Genomic DNA, 23,725 nt, shown 5'->3' with positions numbered 1-23,725 from the left:
ATTTGTAGCAATATCAGTCTCTCTTTGAAGATGTACACACTTTTTCCTGGCTTTTTTTTTTTTCTTTTTTGTTAGTTAGAAGAGCCTCAAAAGTGGTCTCAAGTCTCAAAAGTGGTTCAGGGGCCAAGACTTGGCTATCCTTGGGATGGAGCTGTTTCATGGCTTTAAACTTTTAAGCTATGCTGAACAAAATACAGGAAAGTGCATGGTACAGAACAACTGTGCATTGACAGGGAGAGACCTTGGGAAAACAAGTCCTGGGTCACACCTCTGATCATGCAGAGAGAAAGGGAGTGATGAGTAAGTATTAAAAACAGTAATGAGCAGACTTTGATATTTATTCCAGAATATCATGTGGTCCGTATCTTTTGTATTCACATATTTGCAATGCATACTAAAATATGTGCTGAGCTATCATGTCTCCATTGTCAGTATATAGGCACACTTTTTTTCCTTCCATTCATGTGTCGCAGGTGGACTTCCAGCAGTGGATAAAGAGCAATTACAGGAACAATGCAGAAGTGAAATATCATACACAGCTCTCATCTGAAAGCAAGTTACTAAAAAGCATCTGCCTGTTCCAAAGCTCACATCTTACTTTAAGCATCAGTTGCCCTTTACATGAGTAACAGTTGTTTTTCTCTTTGAGCTGTGTGATTGTATGGTGCTTCTGTTCTGCTGATACCATTTCATTAAACAGCTAAAATCGCAAACACTTGTGGAAACTAAGTAATAGAACATTAAGTAGAATTGAATGGTACTGGTCTCTTCAGTGCTGCATGAATTTATTCTCATAACTTCTCCAGAATCAATGAGAACTGTTTTGGAGGTTAGTTAGGAGAATTTACCAAATGGAAATTCAGGAGATACATGAGCAGAAATTCAGTTTATCCTCTTTCCTGGTCAAATAATAACCTGTGGTTTAACAGCAACATTAAGAAATCCCTAATATACACAAAGAAAGTTGCAGTCTATGTAGATAATAACTTTTCTTCAGGTGTCTTTCAGAAACCTCCTGCTCTTTCTTTTTATATTTCAAACACATACCCAAGCATTCACATGTTTTGTAGACTTTGGAAAAGAATTGGAGCTCATGAAACACAGCAAATCAAAGTGGTTTAAGTCTGCTCGTTCTGGAAATGGAAGAAGATATGATCGTTTTTTTATGTAGGAATGATAGCTCCAGCTTGCTGTGGATGTTGGCAATAAAACACTTTTTGCCTTCTATGTAACCTTTCTCCAGAAAGGGTAAGGATAACTGTTTTCAGACTGGTTTCAGGTGGAAGTTTCAAGTTACTTGCATTGCAGTAAGCAGGATGAGCAGTAGTACAGCAGGACACAATAACCAATGTGTGTTAGTATGAGGTTTATCTCCTTTTTTTCTTTTCAAAGTTGTTCTTGGAATGAGAACCATTCAAATTGACTAGGCATGGCCTGCATGTTGCGCTTAAACATTACTCTCCTCTCTTTGGTCTCATATCTACCCACTCCCTGCTTTGCTGCCCTTGCCCCTTCCAGTCCTCAGTCCTTGTTGCTCTTTGTGTCTTTCTCCCACTCGTCTCCGAGCCTCCATTAATGCCCCTCTGTATGCAGGGAACAGTATGTCAGTTATCTGTCAGGCATCCTATCTTTGCTTGCCATCCACACCATCTTAAAACCCACTTTTTCCAGGAATTCTGCTTGCCAGTTCTTCAAACTGATAATATCTCTGCTTCTTTTCTTCACTGAACAGCTATCCTGTGTTGTTCTGTCTAGCCATGCCTCTCACCCCCATACTGTCAATGTGAAGTGTTTGGGTTTGGTAATATGCCTCTCTCCTAGCTTTAGTGTAAAGTTTCATGTTAATCAAATGGTTTTATATAGATAATAGCTATTTGAATGACTTTTCAGTAGATAAAATATAATTCAAATAATAGGTAGTGACTCTTGAAAGAACCTCTCTGCTGTGTCTGTTTCCTTAAAGAATTTCTGTATCAGTGGTTCCCTGTTCAGTATGGTGTGGAAGACAATGCAATGTCTTGATATGTGAGTGCATCAATAGATGTATACATATTTTTAAATAGACTTAAGTAAATAGGTAGCTGCCAGGGTTAACATCTGTTTGCTTGGAATAATGTGGCATGCATGGTTTTGGGGGTTTTAAGCAGAGATTCTTGGCATTTAAATGCCATGCTGATGGGTACTGAGATGTGCTAGAATGAGCTATAAGGACTGCTATACTTGATCTTTGTGCCCCGACACTTCTGGGTTTCTGTTTCCTATCGCTATTTCCCAGTGTGTTTTTCAGAAGAGCCCAGCTCCTAATCCTAAAGGATCTGGTAGGGATTCAGATTTGAAAATGTGAGTTTCTTTATTTTGGGGAAGTGTTTGTGTGATAAAGATGGGAGTCAGCAAATGACTTATACATGGAGCTTGAAAAGCTGAGGTATAAAACCTGTATGCTGAAGGGTTGCTGCTTAACGTGGCGGCTCACCCACAGCTCCAACCGATGTAACTGGGTCTAACGTTGCCCCAGCAGCACCTCTTGAATCCATTTTGCATAGTTTGCATTGCATCTGGTAAGACTCGGTTGTGTTACCTGTGTGGAGGTAAAGCCGGATGTGCTTTAAGAGTGGTGATAAAAGCAAGATCGCTGTCAAGGAACAGCAGCAAAGTGGACCTTGCCATTTTGCCCTGAAAAAACAGCTGCAGTTTTACAAAAGGACACGTATTAACTGACTGTTGACGGTTAAAAGGATGAAACTTTAAAAAACAAGAAGTCCTTGTATGTGTGGTTATTAATAGTTTAAAATACAAGAATTACAGGAATTAAAACTAGAGAAATGAAAAGAAATCTGAATCTTCCCTCTCATGTGTTTCCTTCCTTTTTTTTTTTTCCTTCTCTCTCCCCCTCCTCCCTCTCTCTTTATTTTCTTGGAGGCTTGAATCAGTGGAACTAGATATATTTTCTTGTAATGCTACAGAATTTGGGTAGATGATATTACATGGGAATATTTAGGGACAAGAAGATCATCTTTTTCCTTGTCTTTTGATTGTGGCTGTTAAGAGTGAGCCTTTGGATCACTAATGTCTGGAGCTGCCTGGAAATCTGCCTATTTGTGTTTCTTTTGCTGTTCTTTGGGGGCGTGTGAGAGGGGGTCTGTGTGTTCTCTTTTGGAGTGTGTGTTTTTGGTTTTGTTGTTTTTTTTTTTAAGTCCGGTTAAATACTATGTTTTAACAACTTCGTGTACTGACACAACTGTGCCTCAAGGGGAACGACATCGAGACGGGTGCCTTGGGTACTAAAAGCCTAGCACATTGGCACACCATTCTCCTCTAATTCTTGCTTATGAAGGTTTTTTCTGTTCTTGAAGAAAATTACATGGAAGTAATAGGTAGCTTATGATTTCATTCAGTTAACTGCTGTTAACATATATAGGGCAAAAGATAAGGCAGAATGACAGTGGTCTGATTCTTTTTGCCTGTGTCAGAGCTCCAGGTGTTCCCCATAACCAGTATGCCAAACAGGTCCTGCTATCATTAGCTAACAAGGACAATTATAAAATATTTTTCTCTGTCTTAAGGGTACAAAAATAAATGAAAATTGAACCATGACTAAGGAATAATACTTTCTCGTTGCTATTATCATGGGCTCAGGAGATTTTCTAGTTTTTTCACGTCTGTCTGTAAGATAACAGTAGTAAAAACTAGCAAAGTACAAGTGCTAATAGTACGACTGTTTTTAGACAGTTTGGCAGGAAACACTATTTCCTGTTCTGTTGACTTTGTCATAAGTATTAACCCATCTGGGGCTTCAACATCTGTTGCTACAGTGGGATAGACAATGTCAATAATGGGCAAATTTAAATATCTTTGTCACTTTAAATAGATTGAGCAGATTCTGGTTAAAAATACAGAATTCCCTATTAATTTTTTTGAATGCAGCGTAATGTCTTCAGATTTCTATCTGCACAGTCTAGTTGTGAAGCAGGATTAAATTTACCTTTAAAGTACGGGCTCATACTGGTGTAGTTTGCTCCTCTGGATCAGGTTAGAGTTTCCAGAAGTCGTGTGTCATAGGCTGATGCTGGGTTCCTCAGCAATCCTAAGTCAAATAATAATTGTAGTGCCATTTGATGATGTGCTTCCCAGATCACCAGATAAATCTACATCTGGAGTAGGATGATGAATCCATCTTCTCCATTACTTACTTGAGATGAATTGTACCCCTTGTCTCTTGAAACCCCAAGTAAGTGCTATCCACAGTCTGAGGGTAGCAGCAATACCAAGATAGAGGTGAACCTTCCTTAACCTTTCACCATGCCTGTTTGTCTTGGCTGACAGTTGTGTGAACACTGGTTCAGCAGGATGCCTTTACTTAGGGTAGTACCTCCTACCAGGGTGCAGCAGGCTTTTATGGCTGGCATTCAAGCTTGTGGTTTTTTCAAATCAGATGCTGATACATGAGATTTGAAAGCCAGAGGTGCTGCTTCAGAGTGGTGAGACCTGCTGATAAGCTTGTGCTGGGTGGAGGACACATTCTTTAGATGTCTCACTTGAAATGCTGTGGCTTCCATTTCCCCCTGCTTATGTATGCCACCGACAATCTGCCTCCACGCTCCCCTAAGTAAATTGCCAACCTGATCTTTTGTGAAGAGTAGTCATGTTGAATTTAGCATTACTACATTAAGAATAAGACTCTGATACTGAGAGTGAGTAATTGTAACCAAGTTTGCCCTTATGCCTGACAGTGTGTGTTTAGTTGTGTGTATATGCCCTTATTTAGATGTAACTGTTCCTAATTTGTTCAGCTGCTTGACAGAAGCATAAATGACAGTAAGGTGAGAGCTCTTCTGTTGGCTGTGACTGTGCTACCGTGAAATCATTGTATCATTACATATAAAGTGATACATGATTGTTAACTTCTGACTTGAATCTAATTAGAGCACTAATTATATGTTGGAGTAAATTTCAGAAGTGAACAGTTGCTATATCTATCTTAATTTCTATCAAAATTTTAAGAGAAAGCTGAGGATATTTTTCCTTGGTGTGAAAAAGGGGTATGTTTAAAGGGAATCTATATATATCATCATGTATTCACTTGGATATCACATGCTCTAATGAAAGCTTTGGCAGTATAGACAACCAGAGTGTTTACTTCCTTTAAAAAACAACAATAAAACAATCCGTAGGGTTAAAGTTCCAGTGTGTAGTCTGTAACATTTTAATTATTTACTTAGGCATTTGCACTTTTTCAGCTGGAGTTACTTAAGAACATAAGCCTGTAGAATGCCTAGCTGCCAGCAGAAGAACAAGGGGGTGGTCCAGGAAGGTCGGTCATCTATTTAAAAATCTAATTGCATGTTCAGCACAATTAGAGAACTGATTGCTTCCCTGAAATAAATCAATACATTTGTAAGCGTAAATAATTACGATTTCTTGAAAAGCACTATCTGGCTGCTTTGTTCTTTATTTCCTACTGGGGTTGAGAAGTCCTGGAAGACTAAATAGAGGAGAGGTCAATGTTTGGGTACTACCTAAAATTACTAGGATCCCTTAGGAAGTTCATTTGAGATGTGTCATAATAAAATAGAGAATGACATAACTTCTGTTATATACTAGATTATTATTTTTTTTTCAGTACTGCTCTGAAATGGTTCTAGAAGAACAGGATTTTTTTATAAATATCAGTTAATAAAAAAAAGTCAACAGCAGATACAATTAAGACTTCAGTAGTAAAAACAAATGACTTGCAACCAGACATTTCAGTCAGTGAGGATGAAAACTCTTTGCACATATGTGTGTTTAGCTCATAGTTTCTACTCATATTTTAATCTCCTTTGGAGTTCAGTATTAATCTTTCAAAACACACATCTTGCTAATCAAAATATTATTCTTCTAAGATTTTTGCCTGAAATACCAACCAGAAGACATATGTTTTTGGAGACTGTGTTACAGCTTAACAAATACAGACCAAGCAACTTATAGTTGGGCTGGTTTTGCTAATTTTGTATTTAGTTGAATAAAGAGCCTTGTGGATGTGAATGTTAATTGATACCAGCAACACAGGTTCATTGGTTTTGGGGTTTGTATGATTTTTATTCTCTTCTGGAGTTTAAGTAAAAGAAAGGGAGTGAAACCCTGACAAGAGACATGAAATGAAAAACACATGTTACCCAGAAAAGCTGTCCAGGGGACAGAACACCACAATGTCGCTCATTAAATGCTAAAATAGTTGTTACTCAGTTTGATATAGTGAGCACATTATTATGCTGTGGAAAAAAAGCAAAGCAAGATCATTTCTAAAAAGTGCAGGATGCTTTTTGTTGTTGTTGTTTTGGTTTGCCTTTTGGGGTGCTTTTTCCTTTCCTTGGTGATAAGGGCAAAACTGTGGTTTTCAGGCGCTTCCTTAGGTGGGGCATGAGAGGTAGCAGAGGAGCTGTATACGAGTTGCTCCAGGTGTATTCTTTCTGAAAGGGCTACGACATCCCGTGAGGACTGTTGGTCTGAGGGACCTTGTGTTTTTTGTGTGCCGTTATACGCGTGGTCTCACTGTTCCATTATGCAGCTTGGATTTTCTGGCTAGTGTAAAAGGAGGGGGGATATGAGCCTCCCCGAGATCTGCTAAGAAAGGAAAGGTTTGGGGGCTAATCAACCCCCCATTGTAATCAAGAGGATAACTTCTATTGCATGATAGTAGCTGGCACTACATACCCACAGATCCCATTTCTGTGAAATTACTTGTCTTGTGGAGGCTTATGCTTATGCCAGTAGGATTATGTGTAGGTGGATTTCTGTGTAGAAATTCATGATATGCCCTGTGTGCTTTAGCCTCAGAAATGTCATGGTTAGGACATACCTGACAGGATCAAACAGGGGAAAGGCTGCTTGGTTTGCTCACCCTGGACCTATCAGGTTTGGGGGGGGGGGGTTGAGCAATATTTAAAAAAAAAAAAACAAACAACCAAACAAAAACCCCAAGACCCTTCCTTAAGTATTTATAGCCTGAAAAACTTTCAGAGTCCTGATTCTTAGCTTTTTTATTTTGGGAAAAACTGCCATTGGATTCTTGGCACTGATAAGAAAAAAGGGATCTGGAGCCACATCATTATACTGCCAGTGGAAGTAAGCCATATTCTTCTTGTGGGATTTTTCCTGTCAGATAAAAGGATACATCTGCAGCTTCTCTGTTTGGGGGAGTAGGGTGATGGGACATTAGCACCTGAGACAACACAGTTTTTGCTGGCCCCTGTATGTACAAATTTTACTTTGCATTTCCTTTATCCACGTTTTGTGCTTCATTTTCCATTTTGCAGCTGTAGAAGCTTATGCTCGGAAATGGAATGAGATTGTTCCTTTTGGTTCCTTGCTCCTGGCTGAACGCTTTGCATATTGAGCCTGCCTCAAAGTGAAATTGCCTTGAAATAATAAGCAGGGATTATACAGCTGACTTAGATTTGAAAGAAGCCTGATTGGGAGCCTCTTTTGCTTGTTTCTATGTTAGGTTAGAAACAGAACCTTCTGCAAAGTGAAATTGTATGGCCTAAATGGCCAGTTTATAGCCTCTTGTTCTTGTCTTTGTGTTAGCCTTTGGCTTAAGTAGCTCTTCCGCTTCGGTTGTGTTTAGGGCTCTCCCAGACAGGGCACAAATTCAGGCTCTGGTTTGCTAGGGTGAATAAGCAGTGTTCTTACACAGTCGTGGAATAACTTAGTTTAGAAGGAACTTCTGGAGGTTGTCAAGTCCAGCTCCCTGCTTAAAGTAAGTCCAACTAAATAAGGTTGCTCAGGCCCTTGTCCGGTCATGTTGAGACTCTCCAAGGATGGAGATACCACAGTCTCTGTGGTGCCCTGTTCCAGTGTTTGACCACCCATCATGGTGAAAAACTCATTTTATTGCATTTAACTGGAATTTCCCTTGTCTCAAGTTCTGTTCACTGTGTCTCATCCCCTGCCGGTGTATCTCCAAGTCTGTCTTCTCTATACCCTACTGCTAGGTAGGATATAGACCGGCAAGATTTTCCATCAGCCTTCATTTCTTAAGGGTGGAAAAACATATTTTTCTCAGCATTTCCTCATAACTTGTGTCCTCCAGCCTCAGTCTGTCTTGGTGACCTTGCACAGGACTCAATCCAATGTGTCAGTAGACTTGTACTGCGTATCTGAGAACCAGACACATCAAGCCAGATACTCTCTTCCAACTTACTCATTCCATGGTCATGTTAGCAGGTCTTTTCTGCAACTGGTTCATTCTTCAAGGTAGCCAGACCTGTTCATGTATTCTCAGTGATGTCTCACCAGGGTATTCATGTAATGACTCTTAAATATAGTAGTGTAAGTACTTCCTTTGCTAGATACCTTGCATTATATCCAGGACTATATTGAACTCTGCTCATGCCAGTGTCAAATCAGTAGTTGATGATTATTTTGGCACTAGCCACTGCTTCCAGCTCTTCCCCCTTTATTTTCAGCTGCTGAAGCCCCAGCTTGCATTAGAAATTCTTATCTTACCTATCTTATTCTTATGATGTTTTGAATTAAAAAATTCATTAAATTAACCTGGAATGCTTTAGGCAGCTAAACTCCTGGCTCCCTGGGACAGCCAATAATTCTTGTGAGGGAGTTTGGAAAGGGGTTTCTTGGCTTGAAAATCCAAAAGCCTCCTGTAAATAGCATGTGCAGCGTCAGGTGGGAATTGCTGCTGATCTCTATCACATGTGTAGTCTGACTTAGAGGCAAAAGGTGTTGGATACTACTCTTCTCCTGTCAATCTGGCTTCTAAGAGAGAAAGAAGGGAGAGAGAGGAAGGATACCAAAACTGGGAGGCAGGAGATGAGCTAGTTCAACCTCTCTGGCCTGACTTCATACACAGGAAAAAAAAAAAAAGTGGGTTTGTGGGGTTTTTGGTTGTTTTTTTTTTTTTTTATTTTTAATGCAGACAAACAAAAAATGTGCTTGGCTCCCAGGTGGTTATTCTAAATGCTGACACACTAAAGAATGGGAGATTGTGGTGGAAAGCCGTGACCTAGGTGGAGATGCCATCAAAGTTAACTGCCTCTGCCTAAGACGCAGCGATGTGCTGGGGAAAAAGTTATTGCAATCCCTGGTAGAGACTGAGACCGCAGGTCTGCAGAGCTGGTGAAATTCTGTGTGTGCGGACTTCAGGGTCCCAGAGAAAGAGACAGAGTAGAGCAAAGTCGTCTTCTCTCCATCTTTCTTGTAGCCATTCCTCAACATGTGCCGTGCAGGCTGCCACCAAGTGCCACATTCCAGTTGTCTAATTATCTTTACCCTGTGTTTGTTCACAATCGAGTCCTGCTTCTCTAGCTTATCTGGTAAGGCCTGTGTTTGTACCTGCCTTGTGTAAGCAGTTAGGGTTTGTGCACGAAGCCTGACCCATTCGTTTAGTATCTGATTCCACTCTTTCTTGATGGTAAACAGTTAATGTTTTTCTTTGTTAAACAGTATGAGAAACATTAAAAGAAAGGATTAATTGATCTCATTTAAATACCTACCTCAAATTTGAAGGCATGAGCATATTTTCCATATTCAAGTGAGTTGTTTGAAAAGTAAAGGAGCGTACAAGTAGATAGGAGCAGGCAAAGAGATACCTTCCCTTGCAAGCTCTCTTTTGAGCTGAAAAGGAGGTACCATCTTTTTGAAGAATTAGAGGCTGAAAGTGTTCTGGTTATGGAGCAGTTCTATTTTTTTCTTACCTGTTCTTAGCTGGTTTGTAAGTAGAAAGGTGTCATTGGCTTGGAATAAGAAATGCATTTTCTAACAAGATATCATTGTCTTAAAATTCTGCTTTACTCCAGATGGGGGGCATCTTTTTTGAAAGTAACTCTAGTCTCTCTGTGTTTGTTCTTGCTTTGTATTTCTAGCCTGTATTTGAATAGAAAGAGTAATTTTGGATATTGGCAAGCTGTGGCTGTTACAGAAATAGAGACTAGGTTGCACATCCTGAAGACGAGATGTCAGCAATACAGGTTTTTATGATTCTTGTCCAGATTTTGTTGATGCCAGTGAGAGTTTTTGAAGTGTTTTGATAGGCTTTTGATCACATTTGAAAGGAGGAGGGGTAGTTCATTAAACCACTGTGATTTTCAACTCATATTCAGGCCATTCAACATAGAGAACATTGCTGTACAAATAGCACCTCATCCAAACCCACATGTTATTCTTGAAACCTCATTAGTGGCCAATGACTTCTCTTGGAGCCATGCAGCATGCCATTGGGAGAATGGGCTGAGGGATGTTCCTCCCTGGTCTCTGGGGTTGCTTGTTTCTCTTCCCAGTATTTCTGTAAGCGGCAGGGCTGGTGCCAGGGCAGCAAATGGGGAATGCATTTGCTCTTGTGTGGGAACAGTAGCTTTCCGGGTAGCTGGGTGTGTTTCGTTCTTGAAAATTGACTTGTGAAACAGCTAGAAAAAAGTCTTTGTAGTTTTTGCATGTCATGGAAATCTTGGACTATGACAAGGTAACAGACCAGTTGTACTCTGTTACAGCTGTAAGATCTGTCACAAAAAATAACATGTTAGAGTGAAAACAGGCTAGTGTGGGGTTTCGGGTTTTTTTTTGGTTTCTCTATGCCAGTTTTTCTTTTCAGTCTCTGTCCCATTGGGTTTGTGACATGGAAGTCTCTGGGAAGCAGGACCAGCTGCTGATAATGCCGTTTGAGGGGTTGTGTGCAAGTTGAACGTGGATCTTTCTGAAAGAGGGTAATAATTTGCTACCAATTCTCTTTGGGAACCAATGGGCTACTGCCTGTTTTTTCTGCTGTGGCTTACTTGTAAAACCTTCTCTTCAAAAGTGTGAGCCCAGCCTTAGTTGTAACTTTGGGTGAAAATTCTTCCCAGGGTTTATCTTAATACATGTTTTTATTTAACGCTGTGCCAGAGAAAGGATGAATTTTGGTAGCTCCAACTAATTCTCCTCCAGTTTTATGGGATAATAAAAGTTCTTTTAAAAGACCAAACAAACATTTGCTTTATAAGTTAAGTAGTTATTTTTCCTGGTATGAAGTTAAGTACTTATTTTTCCTGATACATGTTCAAGGAAATCACAACAATGCTTTTAGCCACTCTTTAGAATATTTAGTGCTAGATCCAGAAGCCACTGGAGTACATTGAAATAAAGAGGTTTTAATCACTGCCTATAGACTACAATTCTCCCATTTTACTTAATCTAAGACACAAGAATAGTCCTATTGATCTCACAGAGACTGTAATTGTAGAAAACTACATTTCAAAGTGAGAAATTACTTGAAAATCAGCATGGTGCTTCACCTGAGTTGGAAATAAGAATGTGGCAACTATTTGCATGCAAGTTATAAATTTATTTCACATTTTGTATAAAGATAATATTCTGAGAAACCCCTATAGGGGTTGAAGCTCCAGAGATGTGGGTTCTAGCCTAACTTCTGTCATTAGCCTGTTGGAAATCCTTGAAGTATCAGTCCTTTTTCGTAATTTTGTTTCTGTTTCCTTGTTTGTTAAAAGGTTGCAGTACGTTGATACCATTAGTAAACTGCTGTGGGATCTAACGGGGGGAAACCTCTGTATTTTGGTCACATGCAGTGTGGTAGTAATTAAGAGTACTCCACACAACTTCTGTATAATGCTTTTCAACAGACATCAGCATGAAAGAGAAAAGCAATATTGAGAAGAGACAGGCAGCATTAGCACATGCAGTCACGGGGAGCCTGTTTCCTTGGTTATCAGACTTGCCCCCCCCCCCCCCCCCCCGCCCCTTGTCCGTACATGGTGGTTTCTATTTTCAGCAGGTAAAGTCAAGAAACAGCAGAGTTGTAAGAATGCGTTTTGCAGTATGAGCTTCCATGAGCTTGCCGGTTGTCCAGCAGCCCCATGTCCGCTGTTGCGCAGCCCTTGCTGTGCTCCCTGTCCGGGTACGTGCCCCCATTGAGCAGCCTGCAGTGCGGGTGGCACACTGCCCTGTAGGTTGCACAAGGGTGCTCTTGGAGGAGACACAAGTTCTCGTAGCCTGCTCCATATTTCTGTGCCATATGTAGCACTGTGCTGCATGGGCAGCCTTCAGGTGGTCACTTCTTTGGTTTTAAAGGTAAGTCTGTGTGTAACTTGTCATTCAATTTGAATCATGCAATATTTTGAAAGGTTAGATAGACACCAGTCCTAATCCTGCAGCCCTTCCTTTGGGCACTCTCCCTAGCTATGGTGGGGAACTGGAGAACACCTGAGTCGTTTTTAAAGGTTTTGGATAGTGCAGGGGTTTTTTTTGTTGTTGTTGTTTTTTTTTTTAATGTAAAGAGAAGATTTTATAAACACAGTCGTTTAATGTACATTACTTGTCATAGCCAGCGAGGAGAGCCGAGTCTGGTGGTGAGTTTGTCTTTCATGTACTACTCCCTAGAGGGTGCCATACACTTACTTTCTGCAGTCCTTCTGTTTGCTCTGTAGGCAGGTGACATTGCAAGGGTTGCTGGGAAGGTATCTGCCGAATGTTGCACTAGTGTAATCATTGCTTGCTGCTGTCAGGTACGATGAAGAGAAATGAGGTGGTTGAATGATTTAAGCCCCTTTCATATAGTTATAACCATATACTACTAATTGGGGAGTTTGCACTGACCGTAACGTAGTACGGTTAAGAGTTGTTTGTGTTGGTCAAGGATAGCTTCATGAGAAGGAAACACAATTTCAAGATGAAAAAGCTATAGCATCATTCAGGAGCTGTACTGACCAGTTACTGCAGGAAATGCCTGCTTTCCCCAGTCACTAAGGAGTAGCTGGTGGAAACTAAAGAAATACAAAGTCTGTGTACTTCTGACACCTTTGGCAAGGCCTTTGGGCCTGCTCTGCTATTTGAGACCTCAGTGTTTCTGACATTTAACTGTTTTGAAGCAAAGCTTTGAAATACAGTGCATGAATGTTTTTAAATGACTGTAAGAGGGTATGTTGTGAGTGGAAGGCACAGATGCTACTTATGGCTTTTAGCAACTGTGAGTGCATAAGCTTTCTTTGAAATAGATACGTGATCACCATGTATATTTTAAAGCTTTTTTTTTTTTCTCAAAACATATGATGGCTGTGGTTCAGCCTAGCACTGCACAGCCTGTTGTAGGCCACTGGGCTGGATGTGAAAGCTTTGGGACATAACTGTGTTGAAACAGATGACAGGGCAGCTCTTGAAGATGGATTCTCATAGTCCCCCAGACCTCCACTAGGAACCTGGCAGCAGACAGAGAACAGGAGGTGGTATTGGAAATGCTGCCTCTGTGGCACTGAGAGATGCCACTATAACGTGGTATCCATCACATTGCTTTAAGGACACAGTCATTAGAAAAAGTGTGCTGAAAGATCTAAGTTTATACTGTTCCTCAGGCATAAAATGTGCAAGGAAAGCAGGCACATTAATGAGGGTTTCTGTCATCAAGCAGACTGCCGTGAAGACTACCTCTTGGAGTACTTCACCCGTCTGATCCAGGTCTCGATTTTGGTTCCTTGGAGGCTGGTTAGGATTCCACTGTTTGTTTTGAAGTAGCAGAGCATGAAGAGAGGCTTTCAAACTTGGATACATTCCCCCCACCCCCCCCCCGCTTTCCTCTGCAAATGCCTCCAAGCCTTTATGAAAACAAATACTGGAGACAAGGACCTTTGATATCTCTGAGGAAAATTCTCTTTGCTAAGAAGATAATGTCTATCAGCTCTTTTTGTTTTGGAAGGGTGATGTGGGTGATAAATTATAAGGTGCTGAGACATGGCACAGTAGCTCATCAAAATGTGAGTGATCCTCATCTGCACCAAGATAGACACTGTAATTTTGTGGTTGTATCTTGCTTGAAATGCTTGCCTGCTACTTGTATAGGCTAGACCTTAACAGAAATTTTTCTATAACTGTGGGTCTATGTGAGGAGCCGTGAGCGACAGCCACTGGCCACGTTACTTATGTGTTGTTGGGAGCTGCTTATCATCTGCACCAGGATGACATATGTGGAATAGTAACTCACGTAGGATAGCCTTGAAAAACTGAAAGGCTCACTCTAGTCTTCCCAAGAGAACAATTCATGCTTTAAAATGGTGAGGGCTTGCAGGTGGGTCTGACTCCAGACATGCTCAGATGTGCTTAACCGAGCGCTGTGTATGTGTACCAGTACATCACCTGGACTAGAACCATCCTAAGCTATCTCTGATTGAGCTGTGCGAGGTAAATAGCTCACCCGGCAAATTTTTGCGCTATCTCTGATGAAGGATTTTCAGTGAATGGACATTGTTTTGCCAGTTTATTAACCACTTTCAGTTTAGGTAAATGGTCCTGCGAGTTGGCTTCAGAGTGTCAACAAATTGCTCTCTGTGAGAGTAGCTTTGTATAAACCTGCTTTACACCGGTGAGTACCTTGCTCAGCTGGACACTCGGGCATCCTTTGATAAGTCATAATCGTGGCATGAGCATTATCATCTGTAACAATGCTGTTCTTGTTATTTGTACTGTTAGGCTGCCTTTAGTTCCTGTTAATGGCTTGGAGCTTTTGTGGGCCAGGCTGAGCAGACTGTTGTAAGCAGTTCCAGGAGCGTTTCTGTTTTTGTGGGTGGCTCCTGCAGTCACCTGTCATTGTTGCTTTAGGATCATCACACTTCAAGAGTTTCTGCATAACTTCTCAGCACACGTCATGCAAACACGTCTTGGAGAGGAGGTCTTGTTTTCTGGAGAATAAAAAACCAAAATGGAACATGCCATCTTGACAGCTGAGCAGGTGTGGGCAAAGGGTTCTTCTAACCTGCAGCCATCCTCCTTGCCTGAGGAGAATGCAGCCTCCTCTGGCACTGGAAGGAAGGATCGGTGTTTCATTTGGAAAGTCATCCTCTCACTAAAGGATCTACTCCGAGAGCTGCCTTTCTATCTTCCTGTTTAAAGCCCTCAGCTGAAGACCAGCATACCAATAGGTTATATCCTGTTTATTCAAATGACACAAAGAGAAAGGAAAATTAATGGAATAAAGCAAGCTGTGGGAAGGAAACAAGCTTTTAATGTGGTGTGCTAAAGAGGTATGAAATAGGAGTGTTAGAAAATGTTTGGTAGCATCTTTAGAAAGTCTTACAGCCTGCAGAAACGGAAATGCAGGAATATTGTGGAAGAGAAATAACCCAGTGCTTGGAAGATGAGGGGTTTACTCTCTGCTGCAGACCTCCAGCCAGAGACAGTTTACCTCTTCAGGCCCTGACTGCCCATTTGCAGAGCTGGCATCTCTTTTGTGTGGAAGCTGAGGCTGGATGACGGATAGCTGTTAGCTTGAGGATCCAGATGCCTTTGAAGTCTGCTTTCTAATCACGGACTTCATAAGACACGGCAAGTGTGACCCACTTCTGCTCTTGTACAGCTTTGCTGCTGCATAGACCCAGCCCTTGGAGTTGCCAAGGACTGGGTCACTGAAGTAATCTGGGTTAAAACAACCATCTTGCCTCTTCAATTCTTCTTTTCATTTTTTTTTTTTTTTTTTCATTGGGGTACCTTTAGTGGTCTGCTTCCCAGCCTGTTCCTGTAAACCATCATGCTGATGTTACATGGCTACTTAGCATAGCTGAAATGAGTGGTGGTTAAGAATGGAGTGAGAGTGGGCAGCAGGTGGCTTCCACCGTGGATATTCCTTAGCCCAACATTGTTGCCGAACTCTTCATAATGGGGAATTAAGGAGTTGCTTGCACAAAGGAGTATTTTGCTTCCCAGGGGGTTTCACTGGATTCAGCTTCTGGACTAAAGTGCTAATGAACACAAAATAGTGCTTGATGCTTCACTGCAAGAGTAACTAATGCTGTTGATAGTTGGTGTATAAGCATAATATATGCTAATGAGATCCCTACATTTGAAGAACAAAGCTGTTGGTACTGTGCGTGTGTCCAGGCATTTTTAATGGGCTGGGAGTTTTCCTTTCCAATGTTAGCTCATGCTTCTGTGAGATTTCCTTAAAACAGAAGGGGTTTTTTAGCTCTTTAGTGGTTTCTTTTCCCCTGTGCATTAGCTGTTTTTTCAGTTCTTGAATTTTGATCGAGGTCTGGAGGCTACTTTTAGCTGGCTTTGGCTTGTTAGTTTACTTGTTTTCGGACTAAGTGTCATTTTTCTCTCCTAAGAGATGAAATGCCAAGATTATGTCATTCCTACTTGTATCTAATAATAGCTTAATCCACAACTAATTGTATGAAGTCACTTGGACCACTGGCAGAGAATAGTTTGATGCAAAGACCACTGAAATGAATGGGATTCTTCACTGAGAGTGAAGCGAAGCTTTGGGTCAAGCCCTCGGGTGCTATTCCATGTATGCTTGCACGACAGTGTTGGGCTGTGCTATGGAAACCAAATTTCATAAAAATCCCTGCCAGCTCTCCCAGCTGAACACTGGTGAGCAAAAGAAGATGCCGTACAGACAGACAGGATATGTGTCAGCAGCCCCCAAGGTAGCAGAGCAGTTGCTGTAATAGCCAGCAACAGACGTTATCCAGGCCAATATTGCTGCTGCTGGAATTAAAGTAGGAATGTAGGTCTCCCAGCTGCCCAGCGCATCTTTTGTGTGGCCAAGGTGTCAGTCGCAGTTCTGGAGTAGGCAAGGGACCGATGAAAATGTAAACAATAGCAGCAACAGCAGGCAGGATTGCTGATTTGGTGTAGAAATTAGCCAGCTGTGCCACTGTGCTCTTGTAATTGCACTAGAAAAGTCAAACTAATAAGCATGATGTGAGGCCCCCTCTATAGGGTGTGCCAGTGGATAGGCAGGCACAGCACGTAAGTGTGTGAATTCTGCGCCCAGTGAGATCCAAGGGGGAAGAGCCGGGCAGGTGCATTGGCAGAGCTGTGGGTGAGTTTGTGCAGTGCCTGCCAGGGCTGCTATTTTCTGTATGTACTCAAAGCAGCTTACTCTGAAGGAACAATGGCAATGAGTTTGTTGCTTTTAAAGAACAAATTTGAAGGATTTAGCTTTTCTGGCAAATGCTTTAATTAAAATGATGCTGTCTTTTGCCAGATCGCTGAGCAATTAAACCCTAATCAAGCCCAGAATAAAGTATTTCCACAGAATGTTTTCAGTGCAATTCCTGACTGAGATTTTGAGGAGGAGTGTTATTTACAAAGATCTCATTAACAGACATTAAAAGGTTGTTTATGCTCCCATGGGAATTGATGACAAAATTTTCATGGCCTTCATTAGAAATCAAAGCCTTTTGATGCGAGGTAAATATGGTTTTGGGTGCACGTATAATAAAGTTATATGTATTAACTTAAAAGCAGCTTCTCTGGAAACCCTGTTGGAAATGCTTAGTTTTCCTAATGTGTAGGAGAAATCCATTTTCTGTAGATATTTTTAGTGCTAACTTCCTCTCAAGTGCTATTATCTTACACTCTCTACCATTAATGCTTGCTGTGTTCCCAGGTCAGTCATGTGATTGCTAAGCATCCCTGCCTGCTTTTTGAATGACTTGTCAGGCAGGAGCCAGAAAGGCAAGTTGTTACTGCTGACTGCCAGCAGCTGCTTCTCCCTGCCTGGATCCCGACTGATAAAACACTAAAATGCTTTCCTCTTACCCTTCTTGGAAGGTCATCGGTGTTTGGTTCAGTGTGAGACCCTGTCAGCAGAGACCCTTCTCAACACAAGCCTCGTATGTAGATGTAAAAATGTATTGCTCTGCAGAAGGCACGCATGTGTGGGAGCACACAACAGCTACACTATTGAAAGGCATTTCAGAGCTGCACACTGCTGTTTCTCATTGAGCCATGGCTATTTTAGCATGAGCTGGATGAAGCAGTCCAGATTTCTGCATTTTTTTTTTTTTACCACTTGTTACATTTACAACTCAAATGAGCTTGCTGTGCTTCAGAAAACTGCAAGAAGTGAAAAGATTACAGCCCAAATCCCTCAGTGATCTTAAATGTCTCTCTTTTTTTGTGGCAAAACACCCTAAGGCAAAGTATTTTAAAAACAGCAGTGCTGATAATGAGAGCTAATAACTTTCCAGATGTTTGTTATTTTGCTACATATGACTTTTTTAAAAAGGTATTTAAGCTGATCCTGCCAGTTGTTGTGGATGCCTCTGTGTGTGTGTGTGTGTGTGTTAATGAACAGCTGGCTCTTTTGAACTAGGAATTTTAATACTTTCAGTTCCATGAAACCAGAATCAGTGGAGGCGGCTGATTGTACAAGAGAGGGAGCACATTTTCTCATGTGAATTCAGAAGCACAGAGGGAGGGAGAGAGAAAAAAGCATCGTAACATTGCGTGTGTTTCAGTTTCAGTGGATCAAATCTTTCCTCTATCTGCATCCAAGCTATTTGGTTGTGATCAGATGATCCGAGCCCAAGGAAGTGATTGGAGAGCGAGCTGGCTGCAGCTGCACTGTAGGCTGTTTTCAGCGACAAGGAGCCACTGTTTTTCAAACACAGCATAAACATAGAAGTTATTTTGTAGGCTTCAGGATGCAGATATGGGTTGTGCTGCCAGCATTGTTCTGCTCCAAGCCTTTCGTTCTGTGGTACAGAGGAACTGTCCACATATCTGCAGGCGACGACGACGAGAAGAGTTGTCACATGAAATTCTGCCGCTGGATAGCGATGATGAAATGAGCAGACCCAGGACTCTCATCATAATGGTATGGTATACTTTAATTGGCAGAGAGAGGCAACAGAATTATTATTACAGATGTTACGTGATTATTTATTTCCTTTATGTATTTGTAGAGAAAGAGCATTGACAGGCTATTTGTCACTGTAGGTTAGTTTGCTGGTAGACGTGCTGTCTCTGTTGTCAAACAGAGCTGAAATGTTACTTTATGGGTGAAGCTGAGAGCTACACATAAGCTCTCTGTAAAGTAAATGTTCTGTTATTTAATTGTTGGTAGGTTTTGTTGCTATTTGCGAGATAGGCAGCACTGGTGCCGGTAGTGTGGTTATGTTTTATTTCAGACTTGGAATTCCAAACAGCAGACAGCTTAGGAAACGTTTACTGAGTCTGTTCATCATAATAACAAAAACAAACCCAAAAGCCAAACAAAACAAAAAAACTTTACTTTCACCCAGGATGCAGTTGGAATTTATGTCAAGTTATATGCAAATAAACTCCCATATATCTTTGCTGCAAACAGTTCGCAGCAGTAAAACATTTGCTGGATCACCGCTTTCTGGCTTAGTGAGTTGCCTCTGTTCTTTAAGGACGGGAGGCTTGAAAGGCTCTCGGTCTTTGAGAGTCATTTTCTTTCTGAATTAAATTGGATCATTTTTATTTTGTGGTGGGAATATAATAAGCATTATAGGTTTATTAGGAATAAGTGACAGGGTTGTTCCTCATTATAAATCACTGTTTCAGAATGAGGAATATGCTTTTTGCTTAGTTACTGTTCTTCCTTGCCAAATACACGTATGGTGAGCATTTCTAGAACCCTGAGTGGTTTGGGTCTGAGGTGGCAATGATTTGGTACTATGTGGCTCTAGCTTGGTAAAAATGTTACCAAGACACTGCAAATAGTATTTTTGCCAGTTTGTCATGGCACACGTGTATAATATTTGAGTGGTAGAGATTTTTTTTTTTAATGTAAGGTATATTATGATGAAGTCCAAAGTGCATCCCCCTGATACCTCTCTGTATCACACAGGGCATTAACTTAGTTATAAGTGGGTGATGGTAACATTAGAGAATTTAATAGCTGTCATGAGTTCTAGCAGTGGTTTTAATAGAGCATTGCTGCCCATAGAGAGGTGTGTAGTGCAGTCATGGCAACTATAGTAGTGAGGACCCAATCCAAGCGGTGCTTTATGTATCAGGTGAGGGTATTATCCAGTGCATGGGGGAGGCTAATGGTCATAAGGAGGAAGGGGATGGATTTCATCATCCTGAAGCTGATGTTTAGACTTCTTTTGCTTTAAAATCCAGTATCTATAAAACAAACTTTTTTTCCACTTAATGGTTAAATAAACAACCTCAACAGTATTTAAACAAATAACTGTCTCCTTCCTGATAGTAATTTCAAGCATAATGAAGTGAGAAGGGTCTGGAAGAAATTGCAGCATGTCCAAGTATGGATCATCTGTGCAACTTGCTTCAGTCCTTGGAAGAAAAGCGTAGTCTCGGGTGTCGTGGCAGCAAACAATGTACCAACCTTCCCATACAGATGCAGTTATCAGCAGCTTGAGTTGCAGTTCCTTGTGCGGTAAATCCTGGGAGAGTGGGGCTTCAAGAGCTGCAGCAAAGGTCCCTGGGCTCTCAAAGAAGTGAGGCTTTACCACAGTGTGGAGGGAGCTGTGGAAGCTGTCCACCACCCTGCAGGGCTGGGGAATTTCCCAAAGGAGAGGCACAGTGGTCAGAGCCAGATGGTCTGTTACCTGCTGCTGGATGTGGGCTTTCAGAGATCCCCTGCTGGTCTCGAACACATCCGCCCATCGTAGTAATGGGGGCTTTACATTTTCTACAGTACCAGTTAATGTACTGGTGTTTGTCCTGTCAAAAGGCTGCCCTTCCCTAGGAGATCTGTGGGATCCTTTTCGCCCCTTTGAGAAGGGGAGGATGAGTGGTTCAGCCCCGTCATGAGGCTGCTGTGGGTGCAGGCAGGTGCTTCGGAGGAAGGCTGCTGGGCAGGGGATGACTTGGGAAAATGGTCTTTCCTCGCACATCTTTCTTTCTCTTCTGGATGTGTATTACTGTGCGTTTTTATTTAGAAGCAGTTAATTATGTAACTATCTAAAATAATTTGCCATTGAGCTTTACTGTTAGGCTAGTAATGATGTGGAGACCTGGCGAGCTGAGAAGAAAGCGCTGCTTCAGACCACTTCTGTGGCAGAAATGGATGGTCCTGTTTCCACCAGAATTCATGTGACTTGAAAGAGCAGCATGATAAAGAGGGGCTGGAGGCTGCTGGGCCTTCATAAAACACGTGTTATGGTCCTAACAGATTATGTTTTTTCCCCTTAGTCTGTTGTAGATCATTGAAGTTTATGTCTGGATAATACAGTGGAGACAACTATGTAGACAAGCAGAAGAGTGTTTAGTTCACAATGTCATTATGCACATTGTGCAGATGCCGGGAGCTAAACTGATCCCAAAGAGATTACTGAGGTTTTTTATGCCTGAGGGCAGTGAGTGATTGGGGTGCCCAAAGAAGAGAGGTGAGGAAATCCCAATATGCAGAATATCTGAAATACACTGACATGCCTGGGTGTGATCACCAGAGGCTGTGGGCTCCTGTCGGCTGAAGATCTGGCATTTTATCTTTTCATACCTTCAGATGAAATGGTTCTCCTCTTTGTAGCTTGTGTGCTACTGGCTATATGCTCCCTACTGAGAGTGTTAGTATTTGGTATTGATTTGGGGAGAAAAAATATGCTTTCTTTTTGAATGGCGTAAGTCCCCAGGCTCTGCTGCATGTTCTTGCAAGTTCACCTGTTCTGTGTGAAGCAAAAATAAAATCTCAATGTTGCTTTGGTACAGAAAGCAATCCTGAGGCAGAGAGAACAGCAGTCTACCCTAAATACTTCCAGTAAGTATACAGTTCTATAGATGTGCCCCGTTTTCCTCTGTTAATCCCTGAAGAGGAACATCCTTATATGATACTCTTCTAGGAATTGTGCCCTTGTCAGTGGCACTCCAAGCAGGAGATGCTGTGGATGCGCTGCACGAGAAAATAAAGGGAGAAGGCCCAAGTACAACCTCCAGCTATTGCTTAACGGCCACCTACTAATCATTGTATGAAACCTTTAGGCATCACAGCAGGTATTTCTAGCATTCTAGTCCTTGCAGAAAGTGAAGATTGATGTCTTTATTCACAGAATTTTTTTTTCCTCTTCAGTTTGTTAGTTTAGAAATCTGGTTTTATCCTTGGGCAAGGCAGATTAATAATCAGTTTTAGATCTTGGCTGGATCCACAGAGCAGGGAGAGATGCCAGAAAGACAAAACTGGAAATTCTTTGTCAATGACTATTGTGTGTCATCTTCTCTTGGACACACTGCTGGGAGTTGCCAGAGACATGCAAAATAAGTATGCAAACAAGCTCTAACTAGATGTACAAGTTGGATCAATGTGTTCAGTGACTGTATTTAATAGACCATCTTGTTGTTTTCTGTACCTTTAACATATGTCTGTAAGAGCTGGTTTTCAAAGTAAGTCCATGACATAGTGAGGTTTGAGATATTAAAAAACCTATGTAGAGTGAATGCAAATGACTGTATGTGCTGTTTCTGCAAGAAAAAGGAGAAGAGGAAGATGCCTGAAGGAAGAAAATTTAGTACATGGGGTTATGTGGAACTGTTTGGTGCTTGGAGTGGGGGCACTAATGTTTAGGATTATGCTTTGTGTTTGGAACTCGTGACCTGAAAAGAAGTTGAGCTTTATCTAGTAGGTCATTCTTTGTTTTTTTCATGTGATTTATCATGAACTGTGGCAGCTGAGATTTGTGTGGAAGATAAAAGCAAAGCATGATATTTGAGGATAGCATCCTTCCGTCCACACACACACTCCTTGGTAACCAGCTACACAAAAATGTGGTACAATGTTTTGCATTTTGAGTAAAATGACCTGTTAGCTTGAACACAGCAATAACAAGGTGACAATATTACTCTCTTTATTCAGTTTTTCATCTCTGAAAAGAGACAGCTTGCAGAGATTTTATCTACTCTTTCCACTAACAGAAGAAGTAAGAGAACCTCCCTTGCTGCACAGGTGCAGGATGGCAGCTGTGCTCTGGCGTACATGTGGGGCTGGGGTGCTGCCCGAGCTGCTTCTCAGGTCACTTAGTTTGTAAATGGAATTTTAGTCTTGTAAAAACCATAGAAACAATAAAAGCATGTCTTCGAGAATTCTTCATCTAATACTAAAGTTTACCTCCAGAATTGTGTTCCTTAAGTTTTGTTGCACAATCTGTGTTAATTTTATGTTTCTAGTTTAAATAATCCAGAGTACTCATTTCCTCCTTTGTATGCATTTATCTACTGAAAACTTATGCCACATTCATACTAAGTGCTATCAATAGATGGCAGCTCTAAGAACTTAAAGATCTTTGACTCATGACTTACTGGTTTTGTAGGTGGGAATGTGTCTGCGTGTGCCCAAACGGGGAGGACTTGCAGCAACTTTTAGAGGTCAGCATGAGCCTCAATTCTGGGAAGAGAAGGGTGTTCTCTTCCTCCAACATCTTGGAGAAGGGATTGTCTTTGGAAAGCCAGACTACCCAGGGCTCTAAAGTTCAAAAGAAATATTCAAAATATTCATATCTTTTAGCTCAAGTCAGAAGCTTCAATGTGTAATACATTTTTAAGCAACAATAAACATATGTAGCTTTATTTGACCTTAATAAACTTCCACTTTGGCACTTGACCTCAATAGGAACAGAAACAGGCCTATGTTTGAATAAATGAATAACAGTAGAGTGTAAAGAGGAAAAGTAGTAAGTGATGCACAAAATGCTTCTACTTCAGAGCCATTTTTGCAACTGGTTTTGTTACCTTTGTGACTCCTTTCTTGTGCCTAATGCTGAACAGGCCTGCTGGTAACTGCTCAGCACCGTCATCAGCAGAGCAGCGTAGGAGGGACGGTGTCCATCTCTTCTTCAGAGCAGTGTTTGTTCTTTTGTGCTGAAAGACGTTTGGTTTGGTTTTGGCTTTTACCAGTTTAGGCAGCAGCTATGGCTCTGGGTATATTTTCTTAAGTACAGAGGTGAATGAGCCCAAGATGTGGCTCTGTTTCATACTTCAGAGTGTTGCAGTAACATTTAAAGTATGCATGTGGTTGAAAAAGAGGTGGCATTAAAAA

General features: G+C 41.3%; 1 protein-coding gene across 9 annotated transcripts in view; it reads left to right on the top strand.

Moving 5' to 3' along the window:
- Positions 1-23,725, top strand: part of DOCK10 (dedicator of cytokinesis 10) — a 162,749-nt gene that overhangs the window by 4,516 nt on the left and 134,508 nt on the right. For 4 of the 9 annotated variants that reach the window (XM_052803624.1, XM_052803626.1, XM_052803625.1 and 1 more), the window contains exon 1: positions 18,252-18,580. The exons of 1 other annotated variant lie outside the window; for it this stretch is intronic. In XM_052803624.1, the coding sequence (XP_052659584.1) occupies positions 18,416-18,580 (165 nt within the window). In that variant the 5' untranslated portion in view covers positions 18,252-18,415. Of the gene's footprint in view, positions 1-18,250; positions 18,581-23,725 lie in introns of those variants that run through there. 4 more of the 9 variants (XM_052803629.1, XM_052803627.1, XM_052803635.1 and 1 more) reach the window with 2 other exon arrangements.

This window comes from Harpia harpyja, chromosome 12, assembly GCF_026419915.1.
Source record: "Harpia harpyja isolate bHarHar1 chromosome 12, bHarHar1 primary haplotype, whole genome shotgun sequence".
NCBI lineage: Eukaryota > Metazoa > Chordata > Aves > Accipitriformes > Accipitridae > Harpia > Harpia harpyja.
The sequence above is the reverse complement of the archived record's forward strand: the minus strand, read 5'-3'. Positions and strand labels throughout refer to the sequence as shown.